The 10,918-nt window shown below is 38.5% G+C and overlaps 1 protein-coding gene and 1 long non-coding RNA gene across 3 annotated transcripts in view; one reads left to right on the forward strand and one right to left on the reverse strand.

Moving 5' to 3' along the window:
- LOC109952963 (uncharacterized) overlaps positions 1–846 on the forward strand; it is a 10,406-nt gene extending 9,560 nt beyond the window's left edge. Inside the window, exons 3-4 of the long non-coding RNA XR_002273835.1 lie at positions 219–347; positions 723–846. This is a non-coding gene — a long non-coding RNA (uncharacterized LOC109952963). The remainder of the gene's footprint in view (positions 1–218; positions 348–722) is intronic.
- The window catches only part of LOC109952962 (poly(rC)-binding protein 3), an 8,111-nt gene extending 5,530 nt beyond the window's left edge, over positions 1–2,581 (reverse strand). For both annotated transcript variants that reach the window (XM_020588288.1, XM_020588287.1), the window contains exons 1-6: positions 2,507–2,581; positions 2,315–2,338; positions 2,181–2,213; positions 1,971–2,087; positions 700–831; positions 213–341 (exon numbers count right to left, since the gene is read on the reverse strand). In XM_020588288.1, coding sequence (XP_020443944.1) covers positions 213–341; positions 700–831; positions 1,971–2,087; positions 2,181–2,213; positions 2,315–2,338; positions 2,507–2,581 — 510 coding nt within the window. The remainder of the gene's footprint in view (positions 1–212; positions 342–699; positions 832–1,970; positions 2,088–2,180; positions 2,214–2,314; positions 2,339–2,506) is intronic.
- Between the last annotated feature and the right edge of the window lie 8,337 nt (positions 2,582–10,918).

Here is a 10,918-nt window from a genome sequence, read left to right on the forward strand (position 1 = left end):
GAGTGTGTGTGTGATCAAAAGCATTATTCTAATTTTGACATGTACCTACAACCTAGTCATGATAGTTTGAGCCAGGGGAAGCAGTAGCACTTGAGAGGTCAAAAACAACTAAATCTTAAGGATCATAACTGCAAGCCAGCTGCTGCAGCTTCCATGCCAAGTATTTCTGTAACAACATCTTCCTTTGTTTTTCTCCCCCTCCCATACTGTACCTCAAGCATCACCACACATATCTGTTTGACACACTGGATGATGGCTTCTGGAGCCCCTGAGATTGTCACTGCCCTCTCAGTGGAGTTGGGGAGCATGTCACCTGCAACCTGGACCTGAGCTCCTGTGGACTGGAGGTAAGAATGAAATGGAAAAAACACTAAACCTGTTCAAAACAACACTGATACCAGAGGAGCAAAATTAATGAGTGAGTTGCTCATATTGAGGATTATGCAGGACCTGAAGCTTAAATGGACCATACACATGGGATTTAGAGGACTTACATGAAAACTTTGTCTTTAATAAAATTAAACACATGAATAATTTTCAGTTTTATATAAGTACAACAGTGTTTTGGCTAGTGAACCCCCGAGTGTAAGTGAAGCTTTTACCAAAATCTGGTAGGATCTCTATTTATTTGTATTGATAGAGATCATTAGAGTGGAATAAGACAAATGCAGTACATGTGCTGCCAGTGTCTCCAGTTACCTCTCTCATTTCTTTGATTTTAGAGCCTCCTTTGCCAATGAGGGAGCCACACTGGCTGGCCGGAACAACGAGCCTCAAGGTTACAGGTGGTTTACTGGTGGCTGGACTGTTGCTCATGGAGTTGATTATATCCTGAAGAGGAGGAAGGAGCAGGTGCTATTAGATAAATGCTGTGTGCTGCAATCATGGCTTTATAGAAATTCATCTTCATGCTTGTATGTATCCTGCATAAGAGAGGTTTTGACTGATCTTTAATTTGTATTAGCCAAAAAACTACCTTCAAATGGCTGAATAAAAACAATGTTTGAATTTTTGCCTCTTACTTTAGTACAGTTCTGTGCTACCCATTCTTCTTTACTTGTAGTATATACTGTATGGTATTTCCACTTTATGCTACTTTATAGTTCACTGTATTTCAGAGAGAAATATTATACTTTTTACAGCTATTAGTAACATTTCAGACAAATATATTATATTAAAAATAAATAATCACCTCATGAAATAAACATTTTTTCTAGGGTTAACTACCAAATGGTATAAATAAGTTCAAATCAGCTCCAGTTTGACTTGTTTCAAGATTAAAATGCTGCTTACACATTCCTGCATCAGGCTCTTAATATAGCACTGAGTGGCCATTCTCTGCATAATTAGCACTTTTAATTTTGATACCTGCATATGTCTTGCTTATAATATTTCCATACATTCAGTTAAGTAACATTTTTAAAACGCATTTCACTTGAACTGGAATATTTTATAGTATCTTTACTTTTTTAAGTAAAGATGGTGCACTTCTTACACTTCTGCTACATACAGACCTGATTCTTTTTATATTTTGCCATTTATTATGATTATTATTATGCAAAATGGCAATTTTGCATAATAATATGTATCATATTATTGGATTGTATTTATTGATGCATTAATGTGTATATCACATACATGTTGAGATTAATTTGACTTTATATCATATTTTGTTAGGTAACTTCTAATTTCCCCCTGGGTTTCATCTCTCTACTTCTAGAAATGAATGTTATTTTTCCACCAACCCTAATGGCCTGTACACACACTATCCAATATGCTGTAAATACCCTCTGGCCCTCTTTCAAAAGGTGCTGCAAGGTTAGACCAGCACTTTACTGCCCTGCATAACAAGGCTACGCCTGCTTTGTCTTCCATTTGGAAATGAGTCAGTAGAGAAGCTAAAACATAACAGTGGTGGAATTAACTAAGTACATTTACTCAAGTACTGTACTTAGGTCCACAGAGTCTACCTCCTCGAACTTGTAGGCAATCATGGCAAAGGCCTTGAAAATAGCATCTGTTGGCCCGGTGATGGTGACTATCCGTTCAGGGCAGTTCCCCTCTGAGATGTTGATACGGGCGCCACTCTTTAAAATGAAAAAGAACCAAATACACAATTATGAAACAAAAACATTAATGGAGTGTTAACAGTAGCAGACGTTTTGCAGAGTTCTACTTACATCTTCACGCATTTTCTTCACCGTCTCTCCTTTCTAGAAGTAAAGAAAAGAAATCGAGTTAAGATGTTTTTGTTTATTTCCCACAGGCATTAGAGCTCTTTACGTGGTATGCTTGTTGTGTGGGTGATAAATACCTTGCCTATGATGCTCCCAACCTCCTGCAGAAACACAAAAAACAGTGGTCTTGCATCTGTGCCACAAGGAGCCTGGAAATTAGCTGTTTGTTTTTTGCTGATCATTTGGATATAAACCCAGTGCAAAACAAGAAAGTTACAGAAAGTGAAAGTCAATTCAGTGTTGAGAACCCTTTCTGTAGGATGTTGTACCTTGCCGTGCATCAGCAGCCTGATGGTGAGCGTCACATTCAGTCCACCTTCTGACTGGACCTTGATGGGCTCCATATTAGGATTGGATGTGGAGGAATAAGGGGTGTGGTCTTGTGAGAGAGGAGTTCAAGGGTCAATGTGATGGTGGAATCAACTGGTCACCTAATGGATGCAAAAAAATAAATAAAGACACATACTAAGCAGGGACTGAGACCCAGGCACTTCAGTTAGATTAACTTGACCAACTGACTGACTTTAAGATGTAATGAATGAAAATAGAAAATACTATTTTATCCTAATGGTAAATGTTGTAACAAAAAGCAGGGTACAGCCATACTACTGACAACCATGACTACTTTTCACACTTTTTAAATTCTGTCTAAGCTGACTGATTCGAAGGTGGGCCTCATTTCACTGAGGCCCTGTCCTAAATAAGGTGCTAAAATCTAGTTTTAGGAACTAAATAGTTTCAGCTATGTGCTTATACAGTATGTTACATGTTCATCAACTAGTATTGTTAGTCAGATTACCACGCAGTCATCCTGGGGCCCAGCAGTGCTGTAGTTCAGTAAAGACTGAACACACTGCACAGAAAAAGAGAGTAACAGGGGTTAAAAGGGCCCTGCATCTCATTTTCCCCCATAGGGGAATCAGTAGTATACCTGCAAAAATCACAAGATGATAAAGGTCATGGTAGAATGCTGCTTTAATTTAGCTTTCAAGATAGCATATTTTTAAAGATACTGTATAAAAGACTCATCTTGTTACAAATAAGGTGTGGTCTCCCTGTCTGCAAAGCCTGATGCAGTACACAAATGTTTGCAATAAAAGCCATTAAAATGTAGGTCAGCATATGTCTGATCAGACATGAGATGAGCCATCCAGTGTTGAGCACCATATTTATTTTTTTCAAGCCCATTTCAGATGCATCTCCTCTAGCTCTGGTGATGTAATGACTCAAGCAAGACTTCAGTTCTGAGCATGAACACGAGAGGGCGCTTCAGTCTGTAATCTGGCTGTATGATGGTGGACCTTTATTTACTGCTGTCAGAGCTGCAGGATTTCAATCTGGTGCAATTAAAACACACACACACACAAAGGACACAGTGGAAGCATTTAAAGGGTATACTGTGAGAATTGCAGGTTAGTCCGACTTTGTTAATGACACCAAAATAAATATTTCATTTTGTTAAAAAATTTGAATGAAATATCCTCTTTTATTAGTAGATGAACACAATTGTGGCATGAAACTGCAGACACAGATTTTTAAGTTGAAATAAATATTATCGGGGGGGAGGTTGCTGTGGCTTAGGAGGTAGAGCGGGCCATTTCCTAACCGGAGGTTTAGAGGTTCGATTCCCAGCTTGTCCAGTCAACATGTCGAAGTGTCCTTGAGCAAGACACTGAACCTCTAGTTGCTCCCGGTGATGTCACCGGTGTGTGAATACGAGTGGGTGAATGGCCAAGTAGTGTGAAAGCGCTTTAAGTGTGACCATTTATTACAGATGATGCACCTAACTTCTTATATTATGAGAAAGGAATATGAATAAAATAAAATGGAAATGGTAGAATCTGCCATATAGATTAATTCACATTTATCGGGCCATTTTATCAAATATTGTTAACCTCCTTCCTGTTGCTGACACTTAAAAGGAAATACTATTAGATATTTCCTATTTTGTTCTATACCACGTGAATATAGTTATAGGCTCATTTAAGTAGAAGAATAGTGAAGCACACTCACTTTGCTTTATATCTGACATTTCCTGGCACAGAAAGCACAGTAATCCTCCACATATAATTCTGAGAAGCAATTTTCTACAATTTTCTTTTTGTGATACATTGCAGCTTGTTGCAGACAAGTGTGGAAATACAAGCTCCAGAAGCAGCTAACCATGAATCTATACAGGGCAACAAAAACAAACATGAAGAGATGCAGTATATGCTCAATTGCTTTATGTCACTTAATGCATGTGAATTCTTCCTGATTTTGATTCATAAATGGCTTTTTGAAAGAATTATTTGTCACAGTTGTTGATGAATTTCTCAGTCAACTAATAGATTCAGATGTACTACAACATCCTGAGATGCACAGGGAAAGCGCAAAGTACACAGCAAACAAACAAAGAAAAAAGTTAGTTAATATGTTATACATTAGACCTACACAGGTTAGAATTTCTTCTTTAATCTACGTTGCATTCAGAGGCAGAGCTGCTGGTTGGGTGCCAACAGAGGTTCGAGACATAAGGACAGGGATTCTGTTGCCAGATGTCTCTCCAATCTCCCAGAGGAACCAGATTACATAAAAAGCCTTAATCCCTGTTTAAGACCCAAGAGAGTGGTGCAGGTCCTTTCTAGAGGCAGGAGAGGGCACAAAAACAAAACCCCAAGACTAATGACAAGATTCAAGCTAATGTTGATGATAGATGGCACCATATTCGAGGGACTTGAGCTCACGATTTAGTTTAGAAAGTTAGTAGACAGTGCCTTCAGCTAATTAAAAATGTAGATTTTTTTTTACATTTGAAAAACAGTGAAGCACTCCTCTCTTTCACTTTACATACAAAAACATCTCTGAAAAGTCTCCTTCCTTATGACACTGAGACTGGAATACTCCACTGCGGATTTAGATCCACACAAACAGCATTGGACCTCAGAGGTGAACAAGGTTGGCAATAAGAGATGTGTTTTGAATACAGTAGTTGTCCTCCCAGACAGTATTCTACTCATACGCCCTATAGCATAATAGAATTAGGTCAAAGCCTTGTGAGTCATTTGCCCAATGGGCCCAAGCTGCATTTAAAAGCCCTCAAACATGCATCTAAAAACTTTTATTTTTACGAGATTTAGTGGTTGAAATCCCAGGCCTGCTGGTCATTTCATACATAATGAGCATGTATTTATTCTGTAATTTCCCTGACTTGTTGTTTTGTTATCCAGGTAGAAAGTTAGAGAATGAGAAACACACAGAAGGATGGCAGGAAATTTTTCATGACATCTGATGGGAAAAGTGGGTCATGCTCAGTGTTGCAGTGCTGCTAGCCTCCTCCTCTATGGGAGCTATTGAATTAATCACGCTTTACGCTCGACTGGACGGCACAGTGCACAAAATACCCCGCTTGCCCCCTCACTTCCATCGCTGCCTGTGTCTGCTCAGTGCTTGCTGCAGAAAAAAAACTTGTGCACTGCTTTTGAAGAACATGGATATAAGCTCTCTCCTTTTTTTTTTTTTTTAAATCTCTTTATGTACTGTTAACAATGATGAGGAGATGCTGCTCTTATCCAGAACTACTGGTGTGTACATAATGGAAAACACTTGCAAATGGATGAAGAAGCAAAGTTAAAGGAAGATACGTGAATGTGCTGGTTATGGATCATAATGACAACTCATTTCAAAACCCCTTTTAAGATTATATTGGCATTTAAAAGTATAAAAATGTAAAGATATTGAAGATGATTGCATATTTTTCTGCCTTTTGTGCTCTTGACTCTCAGGAAGAAGGTTGAGCTGGTTACACATATGGAGGCATCTCGCGCGACGCCCGTTAGAGATAACATTGCCTGCTCCTCTTGCTCTGCCCTGAACTCCAAGCCAAGAGCTGCTGCACAGCTAAGTCGCCATCACACCAGTTTTTTAAAAGATAAAAGTTGGTAAAAGTTTAGACTTTCTGCCCAGTGAATTATGTTTCCAAACATTTTTATAGATTATAGATGTGATCTGAACCCTTATGATGTTGCGATACAGCTCTAACACCCCATATACAGTGTATGTACAAAATCAGTGCAAAAGCTGTTACTGTTTTGCATTCAAGTAGAAAATGACAGATAAAGTCACCGTCACCTCCACCCTGTTGTGTATTTTATATGAATTGCCATCCAGGGAGTTTTGGTATTTTTGGACAGACGGTACAAATATTGGACACTTTATATTAATAATCATATTTTAAATATGAACATTTTCTAAATTAACTAAAAATATAGTGTATAACAAAGAAAAAATATTTAATCGATTTCAGTTTTCATGCAAGTTTATGCTGTTTATTTGTAGTTGCATCAGATAAGGATGATACTGACCGTACAATATTTGATTTTTAGTGAAAGCTGAATTGAGGTTTGTTCTGTGTGTTACCCATGTTTAAATAAAGATCCATTTGTTGTTCCAGTAAAAGTGTAAAGTGGCACCAGGATAAATGTAGACAATATGAAACTAAACTATGCACCCAGACCCCAAACAGATACAAAATGTGTATAAACCTTATATAATACTAATATTGAGATTAATATTGAGATTAATATTGAGATTTATTTAACACAAAGCAATCTGAGTGCTTTCCTACAATGTTCCTCCTCTCCAAGAAATTCATATCATTGTGTTGCCGTGCAATCATCACAGTGTCAAACAGAGAGATGTAGTTACGGTCAATAGAAAAACTCACAAACAGAGAGATGTGAAATCCTGTAAATAAAATCATTAAATGGACACCAGCGGTCTAATCTAGGCCAAAGCTCCTGTCATCTGTTCCATCTAATCCACATACCTACAGATATGTCATTGCGATGCTATGGTATAAAAGCCTTCATCACTGTAGAACAGAGCCTGAGCCCAAGCTGCAAAGGCAGAAGGTCATGATATCAAAGAGTTTCACTTCATAGTTTTGACATTTTTAGATGATCAATATGAAACGAGACATTTCTCTTGTTGTTGTTTTGGATAGAATGTGTTTTGCAGTATTGCTGTGAATTATATGAATATAAGAATCTGATTTTTCAGTTCTAGTGACATTTTTCTGACTCTTTCTGGTCAAATGTTTAAGATTTCAAGTTGTGCAGGGGTTGTTATGTATGGAGATAAGTCATTATCAGAGCCTTTGGGCAAAGTCAGTACAAGGTGGCAGCCTGTCTTAAGCAAACGTGCCCTTAAAAATAGTCCTAATTAATTCCAAACCACATTTCTCAGTCCTACAGATGCTATGAAAAAAGGTGTCTGAGCTCTTTTACCTTTGCAGCTTATTACATAGTTGCATTCATAATGTATGATTTTTTTTCACTTTGTCTTTTAAAGGCAACCTCCAATAATAGCTTAAGCTGACTTTTCTACTGTAAAATTGACTTGTATTTTTATGTAAGCAGTCATTTCTGTGAGAACTGATGTCATTTTTTTGGCAAATGTATGGTTTTCAGAGAAGGTTGGTAAATTAGAGAGTTGAAAAAACTGTGAAATGTAGGGAAGGGTCAGTTTCAGGGTTAAAGGGCATGGGCAAACTGTGTACAGCTATCAAATAACCTACTTATAAAGCATGAGAAAAAGTAAAAGGTCATATTTCAGTGTTTCTGCCTTTTGGGGCCAAATGTACTCTTTAAATTTGCAGACCTTGTTAGGAACCTGTTTAAATGTTCATTGGTGCTTCTCAGCAAAGAAAAACTTCCTTTGAAACATTTTTAAAAAATGAAAACATTTTAAAATTTAAAATATCTTATCATGTCCCCATTTGTATACACCTAAAGCATAAGTGTGGGTGGCTCTCCTTGGGATCTGTCCGCCTCATAGAGGTGAAACCAGAGCAGCTTTTCCAGTGTGAGGATATGCATCGGTTCTGTTTTTTTTATATCATTATGAACTTTAGGACTTTAGGAAATTTTGATTGGAACTGCTGGCCTTTTTATAGAACAACTAAATAACCCATTAATTGAAAATATAATTTCTTAATGAAAATCCTCATTAGTTGCAGCCCTACAGTACCACCATGTAGTATCCATGTTGTCCAGTGCTTATATATACAGTAGTAAACATATTTTACTGTGTTGTCATACTGGAAACTGTTGTGCAAGTGTCGGAGAGTGATGTGTTGACCTTGTTGTTAATTGTTGTATTTATTGATAAAAGAGTAACTGAACAGAAGTCTGGGGGCTGCATCAATACAACAAAATTGAACTGCAGATACATGCAGCGGCATGTATAACCATCATGTTAGTCACATGACTGGGTTGTTGTACTGTGTTTGTGCTCTAATTAAGGGTGAACAAATGGAAAATTAGCTTCCACTGAGTGTGACCTCGTTGACTGATATGCTTTCACAAGATCTGTTCAAAGCATCTGAGTTCCACACAGAAGAACGTCTTACGTTCTGATTTACATTTGGGGAGCAAACTTGTCCTGGAGCCAAGAGAGGTTTTTCACAGGGAAACCAAAAGTAATGAAGACTCTGAGGAGCAGGGGTAAAAATATGATAAATAACTGGTGGCAGTAGTCACTCCTGCCAGACATCGTCACCGTAGGCAGTAGGAGTAGAAGAAATGGCGGTGGATTACACTGAATCCTGAGGTTTTCACTCTCTCACCTTACTGGTATATGAGAAGCTCTTGTCTTGTCTGGCACAGACTTTTGTTGTAAGTGGTGCTGTGCAGCAGAGTTAGGGGGGTGCCTACCCAATCGGTCTTCCTATACGCCACTATGACAGTGCTCTCAAGAGCTGTCAGCCCACATCAGCAGCCCAGCATCCTGATAGCTCAGTCTAAATCACAATCAAAACTGTGGCCACCACATCCTCATCAAACCAGTCAAATCATAGAAAGCAATGAGCAAAGATAACAACAGGACCAACTATCACCAAGTATCTTAAAAAATACCTCACCAAATACTCACTTTAAACAGCCCAAGTTTTGGGGGTGAGGGTTCCAGTGAGGCACACTGGCTGTAGCGAAGTCTAACAGGCTTTACAACGCAGGCACACCATGTTGTGCTGTTACTGCGGGGATAAGAGCTGAGCATTAAGTCGGCCATTTTAGATTTGCCACAATTTGTAATATGAGATCACTGCTTGTCACAAAGTCATGGCTTCCATACATGGAGCTGAGCAGCCATGCAGAATGGGTCACAGTTCTCTCTTTTAGCGAATTGTTATTGTCATTCCATTCACACTCTTTTCAATCACTGTTCTGTTTTAGGATTGTCAGCTAGAACTAAAATTTGTGAGCATACCAGACTTGAATCTCACTGCCAAACGACAAGCTTTTCACCCAAACAAAGCATTTATTCATTGTCGCATTTCAAGTCTTTTGAGGTAATGATAAATGACATTTTTAGCGTATGACTAGCCAAGAATAGGGCTATCAGCATCGTTAATATCAGTGTGACGATAATTGAAATAATGATTTTGGGGGGAACTAATGTATCAGTTCCACTGGCCATCATGCTACATTATCATTCCTATGGTGGAAAAGGTCAGTCCAGCAATGGATAAAGAGCAGTTCTTCTAGTCATCAATTCATGTTCTGCATTTAGCCCTAATTCTTGAACAATAACATTTCTCAAGCTTGAGTCAAAGCTGAGATACAATGATAATCTAAAGACTCCCTGAAAATGAAATCGACTGTCTGTAAAATTGCCTATTCTCTGGGAAAAAACAAAATATTTCTGCACACTACATGCCATCACCTTACTGGGGTGTAACTTAGGATAACTTCCTAAAATGTTAACGTGATCTTTCTCAAATAACTGAATTAGAACCAGTCAATAAGTGCAATGCGTCACAGCTCATTATCAGTATAATGATAATTCTTGACTGTGGGTAAGTTAGCAAGTTAATTCATTACTCATGTCAATACTCAACTGTATTCCATACAAGTTTTGATGCTTTTGGAAACCCTGTTCATGGGTCAAGTTTCTTTTCTCAAAAAAATAAAAATATAATCGATTATGTAATTAAATACTAGCATTCTAGGAAAAATGCTAAAGCACATCTTGGCCTAGGATTTACCAAATAATTCTTAAGAGCCATGAAAAAAGAGTTTACCTTTATGTAGTGCTGGATTCAGTAGATGATGAGCACTTTCAGCGTTGCAGGATTAAAAATCGCACAGGGAAAATGATTTTTTTCCCCCCTCTCTTCTTTTAGCTCTGCCCAAGACAAACTGCGCCACCCTATTGGTCCATACCACCAGGTCACATGAGCAACCAGAGGAACATGCGACATGTCTCAAAATTTTATGATAAAATTGAAACTGACTGGCTTTCTCAATGAGCACAGTTTTTGTTGTTGTGTTGCAATACACTGTTTGCCATATTGTTTGGTGTCAAGTCTAAATAGGTCATATGCCGAGACACAATCTGGTTGACCATCACCCACCATCCCCTTAGTCTTTCCCTCAACTGCAACAAAAAGGGGGCATGCCCAGTGAGGCACGCGGGCATCGTAGGCCATGTCTGGGGATGGGGTGGTCTGAATAAGAACTGTATCCTCTGGGGCACTCAGAGGAGGGTCAGGCACCCCCAAAATCCACATAGATCCTTGTCATTGATGATCGACAGAAAAGTACCTCAGCTGTGTGTTCAAATAATGCCTTAAAAACACACTGAGGTACAGCTGTCAGGGTGCCTTATTATACTATGTATAGCCATGAGGGACTCTGTCA

The sequence above is a fragment of the Monopterus albus genome, unplaced genomic scaffold, assembly GCF_001952655.1.
Source record: "Monopterus albus unplaced genomic scaffold, M_albus_1.0 scaffold523.1, whole genome shotgun sequence".
Lineage (NCBI taxonomy): Eukaryota > Metazoa > Chordata > Actinopteri > Synbranchiformes > Synbranchidae > Monopterus > Monopterus albus.